Source organism: Paroedura picta, chromosome 10 (genome assembly GCF_049243985.1).
Source record: "Paroedura picta isolate Pp20150507F chromosome 10, Ppicta_v3.0, whole genome shotgun sequence".
Taxonomy (NCBI): domain Eukaryota; kingdom Metazoa; phylum Chordata; class Lepidosauria; order Squamata; family Gekkonidae; genus Paroedura; species Paroedura picta.
Window position 1 is genome coordinate 86,614,803 of NC_135378.1, and position 26,797 is coordinate 86,641,599.

Consider the following 26,797-nt stretch of genomic DNA (forward strand, 5'->3'; position numbering starts at 1 on the left):
TTCCACGGGCTAGCAGTTTTTATTTTGTTCCCTGATTATACATCACTGCCTAGGAAAAGGGGGTGGGGAAGGAGCCGTTTACATGCCGAACCAAAAAAAAAAAAAAGGTCACCCACCTTTAAAAAAACAAAAAAACAAGCACATTTTCATCAGCACAGATGGACACACATTCACAGCATGACTGCCCACCTTGCTCACAATATTGGACACAGCATGATTAGCCCAGGGTGGGGCCATTTTCCCTGCAGAAATGCCTTTTGAGCCCAACCGTATTTTAAAAGCTGGCCCCCCTTTTCTGAGCATGCTGCTAAATCCATCCAGAGGTAGAAATCTGTCTGGGGGAGAACCACAGGCTTCAAGGGAAAAGGGCATGCTTCCAATTATCTGTCTGCACCGCAATGTGTAGCAGCCATGTGCAATTCACTGAATTTGGGTCAGAACCCACAGCTGGTGCCCCAAAGAAGACTTTCTTTAAACCAGAGAAGAATTCGGGGCAAACTGTATGTGGCTTTCACAGGGGAAGGGCCTGACCTCCAAACAGCTTGAAGACAGGGCAGAAAGGGGGAGACGCACCTGCCCCAATATAGCAGTCTGGAAGACCCTCTAAAAAGCCCCAAGCACCAAACTCCACATGAGCCCCCTGGCTTCTACACCGGTGATTTGACCCAGTGGGGGAAGCAAATTTCCCCACCTGCCTCCAGGCTACCCCCTCTGCCCTTAAGAATGGCATTGCTAGATTCCTCAAGGATCAGCAAAGGGTTTATGCATAAATCGCCGCATCAAGGCAGACCAACAGCCAGGGTGACACACACAGAACATCCACGGGTGCTTCATTTTCTGCAAGATGAGGGCTGGATGCTTGGGTTTGCAATTCACTTTGCATAAGCAGACAATTCTCTCTTAAGGCCAGGGACACGGCCCACCATTTAAAGCACATCTGTGCTCAGGGGACCTCCTGCCCTCCCATAAATCCCCCAACAAACCCATTTCCCCCCTCCCCCCCCCCGTACAAAAGGCCTCTTAGGTTAAAGCATTAATTTTCTCAGGTTCCCTCCTCTATTCTGCATTCAGAACTCTTTTTTCCCCCCCTGCAGAGGAGACCTTCCGTCTCTGCTGAGCATTCTGGGTTCGCTTTCCACTTATTGGCAGACCACTCAAAGGCACTTGGGGACCTCCTGGAGAATTCCACATCGCCGACTAGATCACCCACCGGCCACAGGCAGGCTGCCCACGGGCATCACTGGCTCGAGAGAGGTCCTCGTAACGCATCGCATTTAAAAACGTTTCTTTAAGAACTGCCCCCTTCTTACAGAATAGTGCTAAATGTAAAAAAAAAAAAATGTTTTATGGGCTACTTCCCATTAAGAACAAAGTCGCATAAGAGCAATTGGTAGGCTTTTTTTAAAAAGAAAAGTATTCCAGCCACAAGAGTTCTGCTTCTTCCTGTCAAAACAGCTACAGCCGCGGAGCGAACCCCTCTGTGGCTCCTCAGGGAGAGTCTCCTGGCAGCCGGCATTTTATGAATCCTTACTGTCTGCAGGCCCCTACTCTGTACAACACGGGAGGGGAAATGGGCCCCCTCTGAAACTGCCCCCCATCATCTCCCGTGTCTTTATCAGCTCCTGATTGCCACACTGCAGAATACACACCTCCTTGGCCAAAGCGCACAGTATGGGAATTGGGCCTTTCTGTGCAAATCAGTAATTTAAGTCTTTTCTCTCCTCTGGTTTGGGCAGCACGGCTGGGAGAGGCTTGGATTGTGGCCAGAGGCCCAAGCCAGATGGAGTGCCTCCTCGGGTGCAGGAGTGCCTTGTGCACAATTTGTTTCGCCTCCTTTAGAAAGACAGCCACGATGGCTCATGGGCTTTGAGAGGACCAAATTGGGGGCTGGCACCCAGCTGTCCTCGAAGTACCCTCCATGTGGCCAACTGGCACTAGACTGGGACTGGAGAAGGCCTGTAGGGACACACCTGGGTGCTGCACCTGGCAGCTGATACAGCTCCCCTCCCCCCTTTCCATCAAGAGCTCAGGCAAGGAGCACAGGGACAAAAAACAGCTGGAATGAAGCACCAGGAGGGGGTCTGCCTTTACCCCCACCCCAGTATTTTCCTTGCTTGTTTGTCCCCATTGATTTGGAGATGGGGGTGGATGTCTTCCACACATTTTGCTCCCCCCCAGTGGCCGATTCCACATTACACCTTTATGTGCTACCTAAAAATCTGTGTTTCTTATACCAAATGTAACATGATGTAACACTGAACTGAACTGAACTGACCACTACAGGGAGCAAAACACGAGAAGAACAGAAAACACCCTCCCCCACACACCAAAACGAGGAACACACAAGAGGCAAATAGATGCAGAAAAGCCCCTGGTCTTTATTCAGTGTTTTGGCCCAGAGCCCGAGAGGGCAGAATGTTAGGACTGGGGGCTCCCTGAGGACATCTAACTGCATCTGAATGTCTAAATCCTCACCTGAAGGAATGCCCCGTTATACAAAGCAGCTCTGCAGAGAGGAGGCAAGGACTTTCCCTTGAGCAGCTAGCTTTCTGCATGAAAGGATCATGAGGTCTTTCAACCCCTGAGCCCCTCCCATCTGAAGCACAGGAGCTCTGATAAACTTTGACAGCCACGCTGACCCCTCCGGTCTTCTACCTTCTGAACCCTGCTTGGCAAAGCCAAAAATGGAAAGAAACCAAACAAGATGGTCAGCTTTAGGACTTTGAAGAGTGGCTAAATCCAAGGGCCAACTGAACAGCCCAGTTTATTAAATGGGCCCCCTTTTCTGCCACCCTGAAGCTTCTTCCCAGAGGCCCCCAAGGAGCAGGTCCACCTACAAACACACCTGGCCTATCACAGTCTCAGTTCAGAGCTTTGCCAGCCACAAAGGGCACTCAAGTCCCCAGTTCAAATCCTTGCCAACCGCAAAGGGCATTTAAGCCAAAGTCTGGCCACCCTCGTTCCACAACCTGACAATGGCTGAAGTGGGGAGGGGAGGGGGGGTCCTCCACTGCCAAAGCCCACCTCCAAGAGCTCAAAACACTGAAAACAGGCTGGAAAACTGTAGCCCAGTTGCATCTTGTCTAGTTTGCTTTAAAAGAGACCGGAGGAGAGATGAGGAACACACACACACGCAGCTTACAACAACACAATGACACAACTCGCTCTCCTTAATCGTTTGGCACGGCACTTGGATGCTCTTATACAACGGCCTGGAATTCTGCCCTCGAAAGAGCACCAAGCCAGAGTAAATCGGATACTGCTGGCCGGCTCCCACACACACCGAAGAGGAGAGGGCGGCCGAGAACGTTCTCACGGAGGCGTCCCACGGAGAGAAGGAAGAAGATGTGGGGCTCCGAAGAGCAGCCCAGAACCCACGAAAGGGGCGCGACCAGACCGGTTGCCACAAGCCCAAACCCCAGGAGATTCACAGCATCGCAGGCGGGTCCAGCCAGCTGGAGCCAGGGGCGACTTTAGGATCGGAAGGGGGGCAGCTGCAGGCAGAACGGCAGAGCCCCCCCCCCCGCCCCCGCCCCAAGCCTCCAAAGGAACCAGAATGGCCGAAAAGGACCGCTTCATTGTCCACAAGTGTAGAAACCAGAACCGGAGAAGGACCCCCTCCCCCCTCAATAAAAACTGGACGAAAGCGCTCCGTGTGACATGCACCCCAGTCGTGCCCCCCCGCCCCCCCCCCCCGAGTCCTCCTCCTAGCAGTTCTTGAGGCGGCTGTAGAGTTCCCGCTTGCTCTTCTCCCCCGCCCAGGTGCGGCTCTTCAGGCGGAAACGACGCAGGTGCTCCTTGAAGTCCTTGTGGTGCATCGGGCGGTAGTTCTGGGGGTCACAGTGCACCTGGATGGGGCAGGGGGGCACACCGGTTACCCCCTGGCAGCGACTAAATTCTCCTCCTTTTGCCTCACTTATTGGTACCCCCAAAGCACCATACACAGTTCTCCTCCTTTCTATCCTCAGAACAACCCTGTGAGGTAGGCTAGGCTGAGAAAGTGTCACCCAGAAAGCTTCCATGGCAAAGCAGGGATCTGCACCCTGGTCTCCTGGAGGGTTCCATCTAGTCCAGCCTCCCGTCTCATGCAGGGGCCAGCCAGTTCCTCTGCAGGGCCAGCCACAGGGCAGAGAGGCCGAGGCCTTCCCCTGAGAAGACCCTCAGAAGAGCCCAGCTGGGTCAGGCCAGGAAGGGTCCCTCCAGTCCAGCCTCCCATCTCACCCAGGGGCCAGCCAGTTCCTCTGCAGGGCCAGCCACAGGGCAGAGAGGCCGAGGCCTTCCCCTGAGAAGACCCTCAGAAGAGCCCTGCTGGGTCAGGCCAGGGAGGGTCCCTCCAGTCCAGCCTCCCGTCTCACCCAGGGGCCAGCCAGTTCCTCTGCAGGGCCAACCACAGGGCAGAGAGGCCGAGGCCTTCCCCTGAGAAGACCCTCAGAAGAGCCCTGCTGGGTCAGGCCAGGGAGGGTCCCTCCAGTCCAGCCTCCCGTCTCACCCAGGGGCCAGCCAGTTCCTCTGCAGGGCCAGCCACAGGGCAGAGAGGCCGAGGCCTTCCCCTCATAAGACCCTCAGGAGAGCCCTGCTGGGTCAGGCCAGGGAGGGTCCCTCCAGTCCAGCCTCCCGTCTCACCCAGGGGCCAGCCAGTTCCTCTGCAGGGCCAGCCACAGGGCAGAGAGGCCGAGGCCTTCCCCTGAGAAGACACTCAGAAGAGCCCTGCTGGGTCAGGCCAGGGAGGGTCCCTCCAGGCCAGCCTCCCGTCTCACCCAGGGGCCAGCCAGCTCCTCTGCAGGGCCAGCCACAGGGCAGAGAGGCCGAGGCCTTCCCCTGAGAAGACCCTCAGAAGAGCCCTGCTGGGTCAGGCCAGGGAGGGTCCCTCCAGTCCAGCCTCCCGTCTCACCCAGGGGCCAGCCAGTTCCTCTGCAGGGCCAGCCACAGGGCAGAGAGGCCGAGGCATTCCCCTGAGAAGACCCTCAGAACAGCCCTGCTGGGTCAGGCCAGGGAGGGTCCCTCCAGTCCAGCCTCCCGTCTCACCCAGGGGCCAGCCAGTTCCTCTGCAGGGCCAGCCACAGGGCAGAGAGGCCGAGGCCTTCCCCTGAGAAGACACTCAGAAGAGCCCTGCTGGGTCAGGCCAGGGAGGGTCCCTCCAGGCCAGCCTCCCGTCTCACCCAGGGGCCAGCCAGCTCCTCTGCAGGGCCAGCCACAGGGCAGAGAGGCCGAGGCCTTCCCCTGAGAAGACCCTCAGAAGAGCCCTGCTGGGTCAGGCCAGGGAGGGTCCCTCCAGTCCAGCCTCCCGTCTCACCCAGGGGCCAGCCAGTTCCTCTGCAGGGCCAGCCACAGGGCAGAGAGGCCGAGGCCTTCCCCTGAGAAGACCCTCAGAACAGCCCTGCTGGGTCAGGCCAGGGAGGGTCCCTCCAGTCCAGCCTCCCGTCTCACCCAGGGGCCAGCCAGTTCCTCTGCAGGGCCAGCCACAGGGCAGGGAGGCCGAGGCCTTCCCCTGAGAAGACCCTCAGAAGAGCCCTGCTGGGTCAGGCCAGGGAGGGTCCCTCCAGACCAGCCTCCCGTCTCACCCAGGGGCCAGCCAGTTCCTCTGCAGGGCCAGCCACAGGGCAGGGAGGCCGAGGCCTTCCCCTGAGAAGACCCTCAGAAGAGCCCTGCTGGGTCAGGCCAGGGAGGGTCCCTCCAGTCCAGCCTCCCGTCTCACCCAGGGGCCAGCCAGTTCCTCTGCAGGGCCAGCCACAGGGCAGAGAGGCCGAGGCCTTCCCCTGAGAAGACCCTCAGAAGAGCCCTGCTGGGTCAGGCCAGGGAGGGTCCCTCCAGCCCAGTATCTTGCCTCAGACAATGGCCAGACAGTTCCTATGTAGGGTCAAGGACAGGCCAGAAAGGCAGAGTCCTTTCTACCCTGTCTTCAGGATTCAGAGGTTTAATGCCCCTGAACATGGAGGCTCCCCTCTGCCCCTGATACCCTGACAGCCTCCAGTCCCCTCCGGAACCTGTTTGTTCCTGTGGCCATCACCCCATCCTCAGAGAGGGCGGCTCCTGGCTCCACTCACTTGGTACTGGGGGAAGAACTCTTTATAGCCTCCTTTCAGGATGTACATTTCGGGGTAGTGCAGAGAAGGGTATTCGTTGCAGGCGCGGTCTTTCTCTCTGACGAAACGGCACCTGGGGGGGGGCAAACGGGGAGAGAGCCTGCGTGAACAAGAGCCCTGTGTGGGTCAAGCCCCGCGGCTTCCCTCCTCCTTCCGGCTGCTGGGGCCCCGGGGAACTCACATCCTGGGGCCCCTCTCCGAGGAGAACTCGCAGTGGAACACGATGATCACGCGCTTGGAGGCATCGAAGGGCACGATGGGGTTTTTGAGCAGAAACTCCTCCGCATCCTTCTCCAGGGGGAGGTTGACCGCGCCCTGCGGAGAGGCAATGGGGGCCAATGAGAGGCAAAAACTTTCTCACCTGCAGGGAGACACTCTGACCCCCCCCAAGCAAAACTTTCCTGGTCCCCACCAAGTGGCTGGGGATTTGGTTCAGATAAGTTTCTGATTAGCTGTGCAGATATTTTTGGAAATGTTCCTTTGGCAGCAGTGGCCACCCCTGCACAAAGATTTGACCCCAGTGACTGAAGCCAAGTGGCGGCAGCCATTTTGCAGCTGGCTCTGCCTCCTGCGGCAGCCATTTTGTGGCTGGGAGGATCACATTGAGTCAGAATTGCAACCGTGTCCCCAGGCTCCACAAGGCTGGGGACTCCTGACCTAAGCCCAATTTCTGGAGCAAAGCAGATTGGTTGCCCACCCAGGGGCCGTTCATTGGGGAGCCAACAGCCAGTTCCCAAATAACATCCTGTCCCTTCATTGGCTGCAGCATCAAGGAAAGAGCGGACAACAACTGACAAATGATGAAGAAGAGTTTGTTTTTATACCCCACTTTTCACTACCAGGAGTCTCAAAGTGGCTTACAGTTACAAAGATACCCTGTGAAGTAGATGAGGTTGAGAGCTCTGATAGACCTGCTCTGCAAGAACAGCTCTAGCAGGACTGTGACTGGCCAAAGGTCACCCAGCTGGCTGCATGTGGAGGAGGTGCAGAATCAAACCCAGCTCTCCAGATTAGAGGCCTCTGCACCACGCTGGATTGTGGACAGGAGTATCAACGTGGCTTACAATCGCCTTCCTTTCCTTCATTATACTCCCACGCCCACCCTGCAAGGAAGGTTAGGCTGGGCACGTGTGACTGGCCAGTCACCCAGCAGCCTTCAATGGCAACAGCAGGGATTTAAACCTGGGTCCCCCAAAACCTGTCCCACACTCCTAAATACAACACCACCACACTAGCTCTTGTGAGCACGAAGGACCAATGTCCTGTGGCAAGGAATGCATTTTGGGAAGCACCTCTCTCTCCACAAACGGCAGAGTCAGAGGAGTGGCCCCTTCCCTCTCATTTTTCGCAGGGGGGCCGCCCATTATGCCAGTCCTGGCTTTGACCATGCAGAAGCCTTACCTTGATGTGACCTCCTTCGTATTCGTAGGGGTATCTGCAGTCCACAATCATGCAGCTCTCAATCAGACTACTGAACTGGCCATTCAGCACGGCCACCATCTGCGGAGGAAGCAGAGAAGGCAGACTGGTTCAGACCGGTGGTCTTCTCCTGTCCTCGAGCTGGCTGCTCTGGAGGGCTGTTGTTGAACGTGTGAACGGCCCTGGCCAGAAGGCCAAGATTCCCTGGGACTCAGAGCCATTGGTCCACCTCTACAGAGGTCACGGTGGGAGGACTTGGGGCTCTTTCTGATTTTCCAATGTGAAAACATCTTATGCAGCAGCCACAGGGAAAATCTTTAAGATATGCAATGGAAAATGCAACGGAAATCCGTCATGGAGATAATTGTCAACTGGCAAAATTTAAAGGACACAGAGACATGAACTGTAAACGTACACAAGGCCGGGGACGAGGTGCGTACTTCCCTTGTGAGCCACACTCTGCACACCGTGGCTGCAGGCAGCACACATAATCCTCCAGCACTGCATCGCAGTACCTCCGTTATTCTTTGGACAATTTCAAAATTTTGAAAACCAAGCATTTTATCTGGACAACACCTTCATTTTGACATAAAAAAACGAAAATTTTTAAACACAAAAATTCTGTCAAACAACCACGATTTCCGTAATGGCAATGCCATGGACAGTGTAACACAATATAATTTTGTCCAAAAAAAATTAATGATGTTCTCACATACATCTTATGCCACAATCTCATACTCAGAACCTTTCTGCCTACCATCCCTGGGCTCTCCGTTTTGAGTGTTATGGTGGATTGGGCCTAAACAGAACCATGGGCATATGAAATTGCACCTTTTGAAGAGTTGCCCAAATTGAGTCTCCACTTAGGGTGAATAAGGTCTAATTTGTACAGGATGAGTTTTAGGTCCATCCTGCATATGATGAGTTTTGCAAATATACCTGTTTATTGGATGGAATGCTCAATTTGGATTTTACCACTGATGAAGGCTTTTACTAAAATGTGCTTGGTTCTTGTATAGGGATACAAATTTAATTCAGTTAATTTAATTTTTCAGCTTGTATTCCACCTTTCTCTAGTGGCTCAGGGTCAACACTTCTATATTTAATCACATAATTGAATAATATCATGTATATTAGCAAGACACTCTTGGCCATATTTCAGTTTCGCTCTTTTTGTCTTGCTCTTTAAGGTTCTTTCTGCTCACCCAGTATGCTAAGGGGGAAGGGGGAAGCAGGCTCAACATTTTGGCCACCATCACACAAAACTTCCTATCTTCCTCACCATTTCAGGAGAGATGTACTTGAGATCTTGATGCTTGCCTTCCACCGTCTGCAGAACATAAGCCTGGATTTGGGGACAAGGGGAGGCAATAACTCAGACTGGATGCTGCCATCACAGCCTCTCCTAGTTAGCCTGCAGGGAGGCCATGAGAAGCAGGCAGGGCCTTTTCGGTGGCAGCCCCGCAATTATGGAACAAGGTCCTCAAGGAGGCATGCCTGGCCCCCCACACCTTTAACTTATTTTGTTCTCGGTGTTTTATCTGTTGGTAAGCCCACTTGAGCTCCATCGGGAAGGAATGTTTCAAACGGACATCCAGCTCCCAGGCTTTCCCTCTGCCAGGCCCGTACCTTTGAGAAGTCACCAATCAGTTCCCGATGATCGCTGTCCAAGATGTCCTCGATCTCGGTGGGGCAGCAGGATTTGGAGCGTACCAGCCGCGGCTTCTAGGAGGGGCACAGAGAAAGGTAGCTAAGAACCCTAAATTGGGGCAGCACGGAGACTTTGAACTCAACGTTTCTTTGTTCTCTGTTCAGGGGGTTCCCGGAGGCACCCAAGGGGCTGCTGCTGGGGGCAGAACCCTGGATCCTGGTCTGATCCAGCAATGCGATAGCCCTCTTCTCCCCAACCAGATTCGGTGGCTTCCATATAGGGCCAAGTTTGTGTGGCTTCCGACACAATGCAGCAACAATGCAGCCTCTGCATCGTTTCCCTGCCACATCTGCCCCTCTCCCGCTCCATCCCTCCTCTTCTGGACCAGGGGAGCTTCCCTGTTTTTGTACCTTGCTATTATTTAATAAAACAGCCCTCAAATCACAAGTTTCCTATCTCCAAAACATGGTGCAAAGTGCTGCCAAATCACAACTGAGTTATGGCGACTCCTGTTGGGTTTTCAAGGCAGGAGAAGGTCCGAGGGGGGTTGCCCTTGCCTGCCTCTGCCACAGCCCGGGTATCCCCCTCGTCATGGCGGACGAGAAGAAAGAAAGCCGATTCCTTTCAAATGGAGGGGAGTTCCGTGGATCCCGCGGGCAGAAATTCCCCAGAGCGAAATAAACGAGCTGCAAACCAGATCAAATCACGGCTGGACTCTTCCCTAGGAGCTAAACGGCCTGCACTGAGGCTACTGTCCTTTCCGTTATGAGAAGACAAGAGTTGCTGGAAAAGACCCCGAGGAGAGGAAAAGCGGAAGGCAGCGGGCAAAGAGGAGACCGAAGCGGAGAGGGAGGGGCTCCGCTGAGCACAGCCAGGCCCGTGAACAGACCTGCCCTGTCCCTACCGGCTCTTCCGCCTGCTCCGGAATGGTGCTGCTGGCCAGGCTCTTCCGCCTCTTCGTTTTCACCGGCGTGTCTCTGTCTTGGGGCCGGTCCAAGCGCTTCAGGATGGGCCGGATGACGCTGCTCGGCATGGACGGGGAGCGGAAGAGACGGCGGCACTTGCTGGTCCCCATCAGGGCCTGCGGGGAAGGGGGAGGGGGGCATGACACATCCACACACCGACCTGCATTTGCCCAGCGGTGGGTTCGTGCCACTAGGATCAGAGTGAAGGAGGAGCAACCTGGTGCTCAGCAAACCCCCCATGCTTGCAGAATTAACCCATTCCTGTGGCCAGAATAAATACTAGTGAGGGCCAGTGGCGTGGGCTACAAGCCAAGCCGGGATCTGTTGAGCCCATGCAGCTTAACGAGGCCAATTAGCGCTTCAGTACTCACATGACCAAACACTCCTATATTCAACAATCCCCTACATGCAGAAAGCTAGTGTTTCAGGGAGAATGCCCGTGGCATGCTAGTTTTCTAGATGCAGAAAACTTCACCAGGGAACATGCCATCCGGCAAGCCCCCTGCAACAGCGCAGCCCTGATTCAGAGCAGCTGCTTCAGTGAGAAAGAACTGAGTACGCACCACAATCTCCCCCCACGCACACACACACACACACAAGCACACTCCTTGCCATATGGAGAACAGACAAAAAAAACCCCATTCTCAAGGAAATAAGCAAAGCATTTTAGGACAAAGCTTTATTCTGAACATTTAATATTAAATTCTTTACTTAAGACAACCTTCCAACATTCATGCCTGCCATAGACTATGCGTAATTCAAAGGGGCTGTTTAGATCTCAATTACTTTGGCGACGGTATTATTTTATCATATTGAATTACACAGCATTCATTTATTTATTTTATTAATGAATTTATCTACAGCCCTTCCCAGCAAGCCGGCTTGCGGCGGTTCACAGAAATAAATATTAAAAAATCAAAAATACAAATACAAAGAAAATCCAATAAAATATCCCCCAAACATCCAAGATGGCGCCAGTAGCTGGGCTTGGTGCAGGTGGAAAAACTCCACCCAACCCTAACCCTACTTTAGTGATCTGAGCCTCCATGGAGAGGGAGGCATCCAAAATCAGCCCCGGAGTCCTGGCTTGGGATACAGAGGACAGTTGCACGCCGTCCAGGCAGGGAAGGCGTGCTTCCTGGGCTTTCCCCTTCCTACCCAGCCACTCCATCTTGGAGGGGTTGAGTTTCAGGCGACTCTTCCTGATCCATCCAGTTACGGCTTCCGAACAACTGGTGACCGTTTCAGTGGGGGGGGGGGGAGGGAGCCCGGCTGGCCACCCATTAGGGGATAGAGCTGGGTGTCATCCTCATATTGGTGGCATCCCAGCCCATAGCCCCGGACCAGCTGGGCAAGAGGCCGCATACAGATAAAGTGGCATGCCGCACAGCGGTGCAGAGGGGTTGGACAACTCATCTCCCACCACAACCCCCTGTGACCTGTTCTGAAGGAAGGAGGCCAGCCACTTAAGAGTTTAGTGACAGTGTGCTATTCAAGAGGTTAGCTTTCTCAATGTTTTAAAGTTTAGCTTGCTGGTAAACCCTGCACACTGTGACTGTTATAAGCACACTTCAGCTCAAATAGGGCCGTTCTTATTGGATACTTCGGGATTTGTCCTCTACTTAAAATTTGTCGTTTTCCTGCTTACATCTGAGGGCATTGGAAGACATTATGCGATTAAGTTAAAAAATGCAATAAATAAATAATAAATAATACCTAAGTTACATCCTCAGCTATTTACAGAACACGACTATGGAGCACGTATTGGGGGGGGGGGGATCACCTACCAGGCCAGAGTCCTCCTTCTCTCTCACCAGCGGAGCCTTCAGGAGGTTTTCCATGCCCAGAGGAACAGCTGCACCATTCTAGAGAAGGCATCACAAGTATGAGCACTGGGGGAAACGGTCACCCACGAGGCCCCCACGCGGCCCCAGACCCAATGGGAGGGTGGCCCCTATGCCCCGGAGTTCATTCTTCTGACGAACGGATCACAAGGAGACCATTTGCCACAGTCATGAAAAAGCGAATCCCAAGCTATTCATAAAACTACTAGTAAACCATAATTTTTAAAATGTATTTTTGCCTCGCCTTTCTCCCCAACAGGAGCCAAAAGCAGCTGATTTCATTCTTCTCTATTTTACAGTCGCAGCAGATCTGCAGGATAGGTGAGGCCGAGAGAACAAGACTGGCCGGAGGTCACCGAGGAAATGTCCGTGGCAGAGCGGGGGCTCGAAGGCAGGTCTCCCGGATCATGAACACCCAAGATTCCCTCCAGACTTCTGGCAGAGGGGCAGTGATGTTATCTTGCAGATCTACCGGGGTGGCCATTCGCATTACGGATATCATACGGCACAGTTAACACCCCGTGGTGCCAACTAGGTTGTTCCGGCCTGGCTGCAGCCTGTCCCACTGAGGAGCTGCTCTGTCAGGAACTTCTTCCAGATGCTTAGCTGAACATTCTTTGGAATTAATTTCATCCCACTGGTTCTGCTCTGACCCTCCGGGCCAACAGAAAACAACTCTGCTCCATCTTCTGTATGACAGCCCTTCAAAGATGGAGAACCCACCACCTCCTGAGGAAGCCTGTTCCACTGAGAAACTGCTCTGTCAGGGACTTCTGGATGTTTAGACGGAATCTCTTTTGAATTTATTTCATCCCATTGGTTCTGGTCCGTCCCTCCAGGGAAATAGGGAAGAACTCTGCTCCATCCTCTACATGGCAGCCTTTTAAATACTTGAAGATGGTTCTCAGATCCCCTCTTAGTTGTCTCCTCTCTAGGCTAAACAGACCAAGCTCCCCCAACCTTTCCTCCTACGTCTTGGTCTCCAAACCCCTCACCATCTTTGCTGCCCTCCTCTGGACACGCTCCAGTCTGTCTGCGTCCTTCTTCAATTGTGGTGCCCAAAACTGAACACAGGCCTCTTCACTAAGAACTAACCTCTGATGGATGAGACCAGTGGTCCATCCAGTCCAGCTGGGCAGAAGCCCCAATATCAAGGTGCCTCTTACCTTCCCCTCTTCCTCGTCCATAATCTCCATAAAGCCATCGTCATCCTCATCGGTCATGAAGGAGGTCAGGGAGGAACGTCGCAGGAAGATGGGGCTGTCGGACCCCGGGCTTACGTTTTCCTTCTGAGGGCTGCAATACTGGGGCGGGGGAGAAGAGGGTCATTAAAGGTGCTCTAGCGAGAGGCCCAGGCACACCTGAAAAGGCAGCATCAAGACAGGTGAGCAAAAATTCTTTCTGCTTTCCCTCCAGCAGCAACAGCTATTCAGTCCTGCCAATTCCCATGCCGAGAACGGGGAAATGGGCCCTTCTCTCTCCATACAAACTTTGAAAGGACACAAGACAAGACTCCCGTCCAATGAGGTTAAAGGAAAAATAGTGCTCTGGCTCTTTTAGGCTGTAAGCCCTCCTTCTACTGTTCCCCAAACACCACATTCGGTTGTTCTTCAGAGGAAAACCTCAAAATATTCAACACCCTCCTGTGCACCACAAAAGTGCAAGGTCACTTCCCCAGTATTCTGGATGAGAGGACCACAGCCCAAGCCGTTGCCTGAATCCACGCATTGATGCTTGGTTTGCACCCAACTTAACAGGGCGCACCTATTCACATTCCTGCCCACATAAAGGAGCCAGCCGCCCCCGTGCTCACCATGAGGTCTGGGGCAGAGCTCGGCCGCTGTGCAAACGGCTCCTTCTCCCCGGCACAGGACAGCCTGCCCAGGGGCCGCAGGGGCTTCTTGAAGACGACACCTTCCTGCGGAAACAGGAAACACAACGTTATCGAGTCCATCAATTTCTACGCCGCCCCTCTCGGTCACCCGTCTCGGGTGAACAACACAATAAAACGTATAAACCTCAAAATCACAATTAGAAATGCTAAGAATTGTCAGCATCAACAATACATTCCAGGGGTGAAATTACTTGACAAAGACGTCCAAAGGGAAAAGGAGCAGGAAGAAAGGGATGGGCAGTTTTGGGAGGTTTAATTTCCTGGCTGGCCTCCACCGTAAGCCTGACGGAAGAGCCCCATCTTGCAGGCCCTGGGGGACTTTGTGTGTTTGGTCAGGGCCCCCAGCGTCCCTTTAAAAAAGGGAGGTTTCAGGTCGCCCCTAGTGGGACCACAACTGGGCAATTCAGACAGACACACAGCTGCACAGGGGCCCCTCCCTCCTCACGTACGTCTTCCGCGTTGCTTCTGAGCCTCAAGGCCCGGGGGTCCTCAGGAGAGCTGTTGAACTCCTTGGAATGAGAGATATTCCGCAGCAGCGGACTGGCGCCCAGGAGCCTCACCTGCAGGTTCAGGACACAAGAGAAAGAGGCGCTCAGACCAACAGAGCCACTCCTCCCACTCAATCGGATGCCTATCGGCTTGGCCCAAACGCAAACATAGTTCTGGAGCCTGGAAAGGGGAACAGAGCAGCTGTGCTTTTACTGACAGACGGATAAACTGGCCAGCCAAAGGAAACACCCCCAGGAAGAGGAAGCCGCCTTATGCTGGATCAGATCCTTGGTCCCTCCAAATCGGTATCGCCTACTCAGACGGACAGCCGCTCTCCAGGGGCACTGGCTGAGGTCCTTCACAGCACCACCCACTTGGTCCTTTCAACTGGAGATGCCGGGGCTTGAACTGGGGATCTTCTGCATGCCAAGAAGAGTCTTGACCACACACAAAGATATCTTGTGCTGAATCTGACCCCAGGCCCCTCAAGGTCGCTATTGTCTACTCAGAGTGGCAGCTGTTCTCCAGGGTCTCACAGGGGTCTTCTACTTTATCTACTGCCTGGTTCTTTAACTGGACATGCCAGGGGCTGAGCTGGGACCTTCTGCATGCTGAGAGGATGCTTAGCCTGTCAGTCCGGGGCCCCTCCTGTGCTTCTGGGCTGCAACGTAACACAAGCATCCATTCTTCTCTAGGGGAAACCACCAGGTGACCAGATCAGCCTATAGGATAGGGGTGGGTGGACAAACTGTGGCTCTCCAGATGTTCCTAGACTACAATTCCCAATTGGCCATGCTGGCGGAGGCTCATGGGAATTGTAATCCAAGAACATCTGGAGATCCACAGCTTGGTCACACCTGGCAAGGTTGACATCCCGACTCCAACCAAGACCAGCAGTGTCAACCAGCCATGCAGCCCGTTTAAGAGAGACTTACCGGCAATGAGTTGATTCTTCTGAAGGGGAAGGATTCACTGCAAGGAAGCAGAGAAGAGGCCTCAGGTGACAGACTGGGGCAAGGGGACACTTCCCAGGTGAGACCACATTTGGTTAATTCTTCCCTCCCCCCTCCCCTCAACAAAAGCCTTCTTGCAGTTGACACTTTCTAAATGACATTTTTCTATTTAGCAGCAGCTTTTCCTTGGAGGAAGTTTCAAAGCAAAGACACACACACACACACACACACACACACACACACACACACACACCATGAGTGGCACAGCCCAGGAGAAGGTTAAACACCAAGCGGAAAAGGATTCCCAACCATCTAGTCCAGGGCTCTGCACAATGCAGGAAGTTCACCGCAGCCCCCCCTACCCCACTGACCCATGCTATATGCTCAGAGGAAGGCCAAAAACCTCCAGGATCCCAGGGCCAATCTGGCCTGGAGAAAAATGCCTTCCTGACCCCAAAGGATCCCTGGGCATATGAGAAAAGACCATGAGAGGCAAGCACCAGCTCCTCCCTCCCTGACACCCCCCTCTTATTACCTGCCTCAATTCCCACGATCAGCATGGCCGTCCAACAGCCATCTGCCTCTGCTTAAAAACTTTCCAAGGAATGGCTTTTTATAGCCCAGCAACGTCTCCACAACCGTCAGACACCAGGAAAGAGCCCCCCCACTGCCCCCACTGCCCCCACCCTGTCAAGCAAGCATCTCACGACAATAAACCCATCCACCCGTTCAAGCCTTGGCAGCTCTGATGAGCCACAAGTGATGGAGAGAAAGCAGAATGGATATCTGGGGCAGATTTGGTGCAGAGGGAAGGGCTGGAGGAATCCAGGTGAAACCCAGAGCCCGGGTTACCTGGAAGTAGGGAGAGCAGCAGAGGCACAGAGCAGGGGAAACCCCAAACAAAAGAAGCAGTCCAGATTTTGCTACACGTACCTGTTGAGGACCCGCCCGGACTCGAACACTGCCCTCTCAAACCTGCCAGAGAAAGACATGGAGTTAGAGCAAGGGTAGTCAACCTGCGGCCCTCCAGGTATCCATGGACTACAATTCCCATGGACTCCCTTCATGGTCTCCCATCCAAGAACTGGGTCATCCAGGTCATGGCAAGAGACTAACAGATGTGGTTTGCCATTGCCTGCCTCTGCGTAGAAACCCCTTGGAGGAGTCCCCTATCCAAATATCAACCAGGACTGACCCTGCTTGACTTTCTTCCTTCTTCCCCTTTTGTTCTAAAGATACTAAAAGGTGTTTTGTTTTGTAAAGATAAAAAATGACAATACTAAGGAATGTTTTCTCTCCCATGATAGGAGAGCGGGCAATTGCTTAATCTGTTTTAACGTAATTCAGCATCTATATTTTTGCACTAATATGTTAGTCTGAGACTCATGAGATGGGTGGTTAATAAATGTAAATGAATGTTTAAAGAAAAGAAAAACAGATGAAATAGAGAAGACTTTCAATAAATATAGGCAGAACTACAAACTTAATACTTAATGTACAATTATTTTTAAAAGCTCTATTTTTTTCCTGCTCTCTAAATCCACCTCCACCCACTACCCACCCCCAATCCATCAGTTCTTTTGTTTTCATTTTGCACAAAAATTGTGCAAGGGGTTTCCGGTTGGCAATAAATGTGGATGCTATTTCTTCTCTGATCAAGTCAAGTTGGTGCATCTCTGGAAGTGCCAGCATCTCCTCCGGCCCACCCACCCTCAACCGCGGGCACTAGGGAACTTTTGTGTCTGTTGTTGGCCCATCTGCCGGCCCAGCAGGTTGCTCGCCAAGGAGAAATTCCCTCGCTCCGCTGGGGCCGGCATCCAAGCGGCCTTGGCGTGCAATTGGGCAGAGAAGAATAAAGGATTTCTAAGAAAGAGGATCAAAGGGGTCCTTTGAGCACAGGCCCGGGCTAACGAGGGCATTGCCATGGCAACGGTTGCTGTTTGCCGCTTCCCACCTGTATGCAAATTCACCGTGGGGGCCCCCTTGGGATGCCATCTGTCAGGTGCCCACACACAGCCAACCCCCCCCCCCCCGACACACACAGGCCTAACTGCAGACGACCAAGAACTGACCTTCGGTTTGCTCTCAAGCAGGACAGAGAGAACCCCGGAGATGCCTCCGGCAATCCTGGGAGGCCGTTTCTACAGGCCTCTGGGGCAGTCCAAGGCCCCAAACCCAGCCCAGCCCAGAGCACCCGGCTTCCAGGGGGGCACCTGCCACCTGCCAGAATTACAGCTGTCCCCTGGCTTCCACACACACTAAATAATGCAATAAAATCAGAGTCCAGTGGCACCTTTAAGAGATATTTGGGTGGCCTGGCCCAGGAAACCCCCTTCTCTCAGCACAAGGAGCTACAACCCACGGAGGAACCAGGCCCAGGAAAACCTTACCAGCTTTCTTAAATGGCGTGCTTCCGTTTCACAGATAAAATTTCTATACTGCAGATGTCCAATGGCTCCTTTTTTTTTTAATACTGATATATCATTTCAATTTTAAGTCGGCAGCAAAGAAACCCTGGCCGCATGGTGGGGCAGTTACTGTCTGGTCAGAATGCGGGAGGCCTGGGTTCGAATCCCAGTTGTCCTGTGCAAGCCCCACAAACGGCTGGCGTGAGGAGAGAAGGAAGGAAGGAAGGAAGCCCATTTGGGTCCTTTTCAGAGGGAAACGCAGGGTCTACCCAAAGCAAATCCTGTTACTTTAAGTGTAAGGTGCTTTGAACATGAACCAACAGGCGGCACAGAAATGCACTAAATCATAGAGTTGGAAGGGACCTCAAGGGTCATCTAGTCCAACCCCCATACATGAACAGAGCCTCCGTGTCTTTCTCAGCCTGAGCACAGCCAAAAAGCCAGCTTTCAACAAGCTATTCTTTGGGAGAAAGATGGGAGTGTAAAGTTTTTAAAAACCCAACCTCCAAAAATGCAGACGTCCCCAGAACATAATGAAGGGGCGATATACGAGCCACAAGGGCCACACGTGGGTGCCCAGCCCGGCCCACGCTAACCACCTAGATGCGCTTCAGAAAGAGAAAGCAGCAGAGTCTGAATTTAATCCAATTTTAAACCGGCTTGTTCTCCACCAAAGCACAAAACGCGCTTGATGGAAGCAGAGAATATAATCGAAGGCCAGAGGAGGGGAGCCCATTTGCCGCCCCTGAAAGGAACCTGCAAAGGGGCAGACAGAGGCCCCATTAATGGGGGTGGGGAGGCGGAGGGCAGGAGACGCTCCATTTGTCTTGCCAGATCAGGGACTGCTCAAGAGTATCGGCCTCCCAGAACCGTTTTGCAAGGCAGAGGCCGAAAAGGGGAGCGGAGGAATTTAGACAGATGTTCCTTTCCAAGAAGAAAAGAGTTCTCCTTCTCTCCAGGGACCATCTGCCCACACTACACAATTACCAACCCGGCAGCTGCTTATGAGCAACCCCCCCCCCACAAAAAAAAAAAAAAGCAGGTGCAAAGTTTATTATTTCACAAAGAAGTTATCTTGGCAAATGTGACTCCCTGCAGGTCTAAAAGCCCGAGAGAACATGGAACAAAGACATGAGAGGCCATGTTGTATCACCTGATTGCTAACACGAGTTCAAGCATCTTTTCCCCCTGGGACACCCTTCAGCATGCTAGGTGGGGCCAAAGCCAGCCCGATCTGGTTGGATCCTGGAAGCTCAGCAGGGTCCGTCCTGTGCGTAGGACTTGGATGGAGACCCCTAAGGAAGCCCAGGGTTGCTACGCAGAGGCAGGCAGGCGATGGCCAAGCACTTCTGAACATCTCTTGGCGTGAAGACCCTGATGGGGCCAATGGCAATTCCCACCACCAGATTTCCATCTGTGTTTCAAGGACTGACTGCACCAGAGGCAGTTTTGAGAAGATTCTCCAGGCCATAAGATTCCAAGGGCCAAAGCTCAAGCATCTGACAAACGGACACCTGGCTTTTCTTAAAAGCTCCTGTTCCCCGAAATCTTGTCTGTCTCTTTAAGATGCTACCAGACTCTATTCTAGCTGTTTCGCGGCAGGGCTACACTCTGAAATTGCCTTCAGGAGTCTGACAGCGGATTGCAAGCCACACCTCCCAGGGCTACCTCGCAAGGGTGTAAAGATTACAAGAGAGGGTTTAGCAGGAGTAGACAAACTGCGGCCCTCCAGATGTCCATGGACTACAATTCCCATGAGCCCCTGCCAGCGAATGCTGGCAGGGGCTCATGGGAATTGTAGTCCATGGACATCTGGAGGGCCGCAGTTTGACTACCCCTGGTTTATTCCATGCTCATTGGCTACATGGGTGCAAGGGAGTCGCCATGCTGGTCCGAAGCAGCAGAGCAAAATTTGAGCCCAGGGACACCTTGAAGATCAGCAAAGAGGCATACAAGGTTTGAGCTTCCCTATGCATGCACACTTCTGCAGAGACAATGCCATGGAATGGAAGCACTCTGTTCATACTTATAGGCAAAATGTGAGAGAAAATTACAGCATAATGAAAACGGAGAACTGATTCCAGAGACAAATCAGGAAAACCAGCCACTTAGATTTGTTTGCATTATATATATATATATATATATATATATATATATATATATATATATATATATATATATATAATCAATTGCTGACAGCAATTAGCTGAGACCTTATGGCCCCTCTTCCTCTCCTCTTAAGCTGTTCTTGCCTTCAACGGTTGATGCGAACGGCTAACCAAGCATTATTTCAAAGCGCCCATTAATAACTGTGAGAGAAGGGGAAAGGAGAGGGGACTGGCACAAGTGGACAAAACAGCTTCTTAGCTGACACTAAAGTTGCTTTGGAAACAACCGGGAATACTTGCACTTCAAAGTAACCCAAACCCAGCACTCTTGAGGACATTAGTCAAGAGAACAAAGGCAGAGCTAAGCATCAGCCAGTAAATAGATTAAGGGATCTGGGGAATGTATCCGAAGAAGCTTTCACAATCAGCAGCCAGGTAAGAATTTCTGCAATAAACCTGCAAGGGGTGTTTGCCCAGCAAGCAGGCTATCTCCGGCTCTAGCATACCAGAAACATTCTACGAGGAATGGCATACCAGAAACATTCTACGAGGAATGGTGCAGATGCATGTTAAAGCTCTCCAAAACTGGCCCAACTATATTAAAATTTGCCCTTTCTCTCTCTCTCTCTTTAAAAATGTTTGCCACCTGCCCAGAAAAGACTTTCAGAATTCTAACAAAAATAGAGTCCAACAGCACTTTTAAGACCAACAAAGATGTGTTGGTCTTTATGTAAAATTTTTAGTTTTCATAAAGATAGAAACAAAATGAGTACATATAATAGACATTAGTAAGAACGATATGATTTAGACTCTATTATAATAATAAGAACCCCCTCCTATCCCAGTATATTTTACTTTCTTGGATAGTTCAAATAAGGACCCCGATTTGTTGGTCTTAAAGGTGCAACTGGACTCTATTTTTGTTGTGCTTTTCAGACCAACACAGCTGGCTCCCCACTTGAACCTGTCAGAATTCTAGTCCCAAGAACTTAAGTGCAGCCCTACCGGATCAGACTGGGAGTCCGTCTAGACCAGCATCATGTCTCACACTGGTCAGCCCGTTCCTCTGGAGGGCCAACAGGGCAGAGAGGCCTTCCCCTGACATGACGTCCTGGCACTGGGATTCAGAAATGCAACATGGCTTGTGGCCCCTGATAGACCCATAACCACAAAGCCCTATATTCCTATGCAGATGGCCCTCATCTTCATCTACTCAGTTGTCCAGGACTTTTTAAACATTTCTCTCTTATTTTGCAATTCCAAATACACAGAAAATCAGGATATTCTACCAATTTTTGACAATACGCACCTACAATATATGCAATAAACCTTAAATCGTACAGGACAAAGAGAGAGGCCTCAAATGCATCTAACCAGAACTCAACAGAGAAAGTCCCAAAATCCAAATCTTAAGACGTACATTATTATATTCTGCTTTCTCAGAATTGGTTCCAAGCACTTCTGTGTGCTGAAGGGCACTTACTGGTCTGCCAAAATAACCCCCCCCCTTTCCCAATTCCCCTCTTTAACTAGAAACAAAACCAGATTATTGAGAAGTCTTCAACATGAAAGCAAAGCCCTGATTCTATGAAGACTTAAGGGGGTGGCAGGTGACAGTGGATGAGCGAGAGGGTTTTGATTGTCCTGCATAGTGCAGGGGGTTGGACTAGATGAGATTCCAGACTTTTTGAGACAAACACAGAAGGCCCTCACCAGGATTCCTCCACTGGTGAGAAATAGGCCTACTCTCAACCAGAACATAAATCAAACTCTTGGACTTGGCAATCAAGAAAGTTCCCACTTACACATCTTCAAAGATCTCTGCCTCCACCTCGATGGGGGAATCGGGGCCAACGCCTGTTTGGACACAGAGAAATGGCACAGGGTCAAGAAACAGAAATTGGGACTACTCAGCAGTGCAACTCCCCCCAAGAGACCTGTGAAGGGACGTGAAGCGAAGCCACAACAAAACGGAGGCTTACAAGCGATGCACAAGAAAGAGTCAAGGGAGGCAGAAGGGAAATCTTGAGAAAGAACCAAAAAAGGGAAAGGGTGGAGGGGAAAGGGATGCGGGAGCTGCAACTAGCTCTTCTGTCCCTGAGCAGTGAAGACTGCATACAGAAACTGCAGAGCACCTTGGGATCCAGCCTGTTTTTGGAGAAAAATTGTAGTGTTGAAAGAGTCAAAGAAGGAGGGCTGGTTTTTTAATGCCCTGCTTTTCACTAGCAGAAAAGCAGCTTATAAACACCCTTCCCTTCCTCTCCCCACCACAGACACCCTGTGAGGTAGGACACATGAGGTAGGACACAGTTCTAAGAGAACTGTTATGTGAGAACAGCTCTGAGAAAAAGTCATCCAGCTGGCTGCATGTGGAGGAGGAGGGGGAAATCAGACCCGGCCCCACGCTGGCTCCCACCCAGGGGGGCAAGGGAGGGCAAACAAGGGGGGTTATGCATGTCACCTGTCCCTCAGCATCCTTTCAACTGGGGTTGGGGGGCAAAGGGGTCGAGCCTCAGCCTTAACTGAAAGAGGAGGATAGTTTTAGATGGGACAGCAGAGCAGGAGAACTACCGGGGGGGGGGGGGGGTCCCACACGCACTCAGCCTCCCTCCAGCGCCCAGGCCAGCACGGACACGGGACAAATAACGGACACGGGACAAATAACGGCAGCTCATTTGCAGGTGCACATGGACAGGCAAGATTGGCTTCCAGGCATTTAAGCATGACTCGATGGAGGGGGGGGATTGTGGCCCCACGGATTTCCTAGGAGGGAATGCTGGGCGCTGGGAACAAGGAGGAACCAGGGGGCGCCAACAGCAGCAATGGGCACAAAGCCAACTCTGGGGTTAGGAGGACAGTGAAGGAGGGGGCTGGGGACCAGCCAGGAGGTCTCTGCTTTTGCCAACTGAATGGCCGTCAGGCAGGGGAAGGGCAATCCAACAGGTCAGGTCTCTCCCCCCCTCCCTTCCCAAACTGCACAGTAAAGAGACCAGCTGAATCCACCACTGACCCGGCTGCCTGGGGGCAGAGGGGGGCAGCTGGCGACCAAGCCTCTACTGACCCGAATCTGCAGACTCAGACGTGACCGAATCCTGCGACGACTCGGAAGAGACCGAATCCAGCGAAGACCAGTCTTGCTTGAACGCCTTGCCGAACTTCTTCCTTCTTTTGGGGGTTTCACAATCACTGAAAACAAAGCACAGGAACTTAGAAGGGAAGCCCCAGAACAGAAGGAGGGAAGAATTGTGACATGTCCTGCAGGGATGGAACAGAAGAGGAAGTTGGGGCCGGATCCTGCCTGCACTCTCGTCTGCAGATCAGCCCTGAAGGGCCTGTTACAAGCCCGGAAGAGCATTTAAGAGCCACCTGCAACAGTGCACTCCTAAGCAAAGTTAAGCCCGTCTCGGCTCTTAAGAGATGGAAGGGGAGAGGAGAATGTGAGCCCCCAGGCAGTTGCTTTTATTTCCCAGTCGCAAGAATGGTAGGCCTCAAGTAAACTAGAAGAGAAATAAAATGTGCAAGAATTTCATGCGGCCTAGAGCAATCTCCCGGCAACAGGAGCCAGGTTGGGGTTCTCACCATGGCTCTTTGCTAGCTGACCTTGGGCCAGTTCTACAGGGTGAGCCTAACCTACCTGACAAGGCCAAGTTTTGAGTCCAGGGGCACCTTTGAGACCATTTTATTCTGGGTATAAGCGTTCGTGCAGACATGCAATTCTTCAGAGGAAGTGTGCATGCACACAAACGCTTATACCCAGAACTAAACTTGGTGGGCCTTAAAGGTGCCCCTGCACTGAGAACCAAGTTGGCGACCCCCCCTGAAGACGGAAGAAAAGCTGTTATTGTAAACAAAGGAGGAATACTTAAGAGATACTGCCAGAGAGATTGTTACCAAGACACCCCCACACACACACAATCTTTTTTTTCATTTTAACACACAAGCCAAGGAAGACTTTTGCAATATCCCAAATTTAAACCTGGTGCTGCACAAGTCTGGACTGGCCTGAAAGACGTCTGATACAAACACTCTGTGGGACTGCCAGGCCACACGGGGGAAATGCCCCGGTTCCCAACCCTCCGCTTCAGACCCAGGGGCATGAGAAGCATGATGCCATTTTAAAAAACGGCACACTTCCTACGAAGTTGGTGCCAAGTCCGGGGACGGCCTGGAGAGTGGTGTTGGTGGTGAAGTTTGCAAAGGAACTGGTCTCGCCCTCCTTAATCTGATCATATCTTGAAACTTCAGCCTGCGTACACAGGCAGGGCTTCCCCTTGGCTGGGAACTTGGCAAGTGGAGCAGCCTCAGGGCTGATAAGGATTCCTGGCCCCCACCTCCTCCCCCCAAAGCACCTTTCCCACCCCAGAGAGTGTACCTGGCTGACCTATGCAAGAAGGGGAGGGTCATGGATTGGGGCCCTGCATTTCACACCCAACACAGCCTACCTGGCAGCCTCCCCTCCCCAGCGGCATCTGGATTGTGACTGACCCACCCCATTCCTAACAGAACCCACCTGAGCAACCAGCCCAATTACACCTTGTGGGATTAAGAGGGGGAAAGCGGGCAACCCCACAGCATTCCTTGGGGGGGTGGAAGCAACCCCAGTGGAGGCCTTAAAGGGACAAGCCACCCACCCAGAAACAGAGGTCTGTGCAGCCCGCTTTCAACCCTCTAAGTCAGGGGTAGTCAAACTGCGGCCCTCCAGATGTCCATGGACTACAATTCCCAGGAGCCCCTGCCAGCATTCGCTGGCAGGGGCTCGTGGGAATTGTAGTCCATGGACATCTGGAGGACCGCAGTTTGACTACCCCTGCTCTAAGTCAACCTGTGGTCCTCCAGATGTTCATGGACTACAATTCCCATGAGCCCCTGCCAGCACCATTCTTTCCAATCCCAACTTTCCCTGTGGCTCAACAGCAGTTCAAAAAGCGCTCCCAAGCTGAAACCAAAACTAAAAGCGCGAACTCCAGATGTCTCTCCTCCCCCCCCCCCCGCCGCAGCCATTTTCTTTGCCGACCGCCGCGCATCGGAAGGCAAAGCGGCTGCCACGAAGCCAGATGCGCGGATTCTGCCCCCGGGCGCCGCTTCCTCCGCGCACACAGGGCAGCTGGAGGAGGAGGAGGAGGAGGCGCGGCGCGATCCTGGCCTGGCCGGAGAGACCGAGGCGGGCCCAGGGGCACCCTGGAGGCCAGCCGGGGGGGGGCCGGAGATGCGGCCGAGTCCCCGTTTGTGGCCGCCCCCGGACACCTTCGCTTTTCCCGGAGGGCCGCCCGGGACGGGGCCACCTTGGGGGCGCCGAGCCCCTCTCCCGCTTGCCCCTCGAGCGCCCTCCCGCGGCCTCCTCGCGAGCGAGCAAGGCCTCCCGCCGCCAGACGCGTGTCCGGAAGCCTCCCCCCCCCCCCAGCGCCTGCCCCGCCGCCGCGCCAGATGTGGCCGGGAGGGAGCGCGCTTGCAGGGGGGCGGCCCAAGCGCCCCCCCCCCACCCGCGCACATGGCTCTCCGCGCCCGACGCCCCCTCCGTGCCTGCCTGCCTGGGGGGGCGCTCACCTGCCGAGTCCGGCCAGCTGGTCCATGTGGCGCGCCAGGTGGGCGACGGGCGAGAGCAGCCCCGGGGAGGCCCCCGCAGCCCCCCGCGCCCCCCGCCGCGCAGCCTCCATCGCCCGGCCGAGCAAGCGAGCAGGGAAGGGGACGGGAGGGGAGGAAGCGCTGCGGGAGGAGCGCCCGAGGGGAGCGCACAGGGGAGCCCGGGGCCGACGGGCGAGAGGGAAGGAGGGAGGGAGGCTGTGCTGTGCTGTGCTGTGCTGGGCTCTGCTCCGCTCTGCTCTGCTCTGCCCGGCGCGTCCCTCGCTCTGCCTCCCCGGCCGTCCGGTTCGAAAAATAACACCGCCGGGCGGCGCGCGGGCAGCCAATGGGCGAGGGAGGGGCGGGGCGGGGAGGGGCGGGGCGGGGCGGGGCGGGGCCGAGGAGAGCGCGCCAGAGCCCCCCCCCCCACATCCAGCGCAGGGCCGGGGGGGGGGGAGGCAGGCTGGGGCCCCCACGAGGGCCTCGCTCGCTGCGGACTCCCCATGCCCGGCTGGAGCGCAGGGGACGCGAAGACCCCTCTGGGGCCGCAGGGAGCCGCATCTGGGCCGGCACACCTCATCGGGGCCCTGCGGGGTCAGGCAGGCGGGGAGGGTCCCTCCGGTGCAGCCAGGGGCCGGCCAGCCCCTCCTGGCTCTGGGACCGAGAGCCTTGGTGCCTCCGATCGTGGCAGTTCTCCGCTGCCTCCCTGGCCAGGAGCCCCTGGCGGACTCTTGTGCAGCCGAGAAAACCCCCGTTCCCCAACTTCCTTTGCAGGAAAGGCCCCCCACCCCCTTGATTGCCTTGAGCAGGGGTAGTCCAACTGCAGCCCTCCAGATGTCCGTGGACTGCGGCTCATGGGAATTGTAGTCCATGGACATCTGGAGGGCTGCAGTTGGACCACCCTGTATTCAAACAGAGCCGGCAGACACCGGGCCGGTCCTCCTACACGAACCAGGACCAAACCGAGAGCCATTCGGCTTATTCCTCTGGAGCCACCCAGACCTGAGCTTCAGTTTCCCTCTTGCCAGCAAGAGCTCCTCTCCTGGGTTGTCTGGGTCAGGGCACATTAAGAGGGGTCACTGCAGGTGAATGGGCCCACAGCCTTGAGGGGCTTCACAAGGGGTAGCCAGTAGACCTGATAACTTATCAGCAAAATTGCTGTGATGTGCATGTGCCAGCAAGCTCCCAGTAGCAGCTGCTTCTTTAACCCAATGGAGCTTTCAAACTGACTGTCGGGGCAGGCCCAGGTAGAGTGCATTGCAGTAGTCTAGCCCTTAAGTTACTGCAGTATGGATCAACATGGCCAGACGGGTCAAGCTAAGGTAGAACATCAGAGAAGCTCTGTTGGATCAGTCCATTGTCTCATCCAGCCCCACACTCTGTGTCCCACAGTGGCCCAAACCCAGGGGCCATCAGGAAGTCCA

At 53.7% G+C, this 26,797-nt stretch overlaps 1 protein-coding gene across 1 annotated transcript; it reads right to left on the reverse strand.

Moving 5' to 3' along the window:
* Positions 1–25,673, reverse strand: CDC25B (cell division cycle 25B). Its single transcript, XM_077301305.1, has 16 exons — positions 25,359–25,673; positions 22,876–23,000; positions 21,620–21,671; positions 16,232–16,273; positions 15,281–15,317; positions 14,306–14,416; positions 13,776–13,880; positions 13,129–13,266; positions 11,906–11,983; positions 10,058–10,234; positions 9,132–9,227; positions 8,785–8,847; positions 7,485–7,583; positions 6,265–6,398; positions 6,045–6,156; positions 1–3,848 (listed from the first exon to the last, which is right to left on the reverse strand). The coding sequence occupies exons 1-16, from the start codon at positions 25,466–25,468 to the stop codon at positions 3,708–3,710; spliced, it is 1,620 nt and encodes a 539-aa protein (XP_077157420.1). The 5' UTR covers positions 25,469–25,673; the 3' UTR covers positions 1–3,707.
* Between the last annotated feature and the right edge of the window lie 1,124 nt (positions 25,674–26,797).

What these genes read in the sequence shown, in the direction of transcription:
- CDC25B (XM_077301305.1), bottom strand. Translation starts at nt 25,468, where the DNA reads ATGGAGGCTGCGCGGCGGGGGGCGCGGGGGGCTGCGGGGGCCTCCCCG. An exon ending in GAAGAATCAACTCATTGCCG is followed by an intron (nt 14,417 to 15,280) that starts GTAAGTCTCTCT and finishes CTGAACCTGCAG; the next exon opens with GTGAGGCTCCTGGGCGCCAG. An exon ending in AGTACATCTCTCCTGAAATG is followed by an intron (nt 7,584 to 8,784) that starts GTGAGGAAGATA and finishes CTTCCTCCGCAG; the next exon opens with ATGGTGGCCGTGCTGAATGG.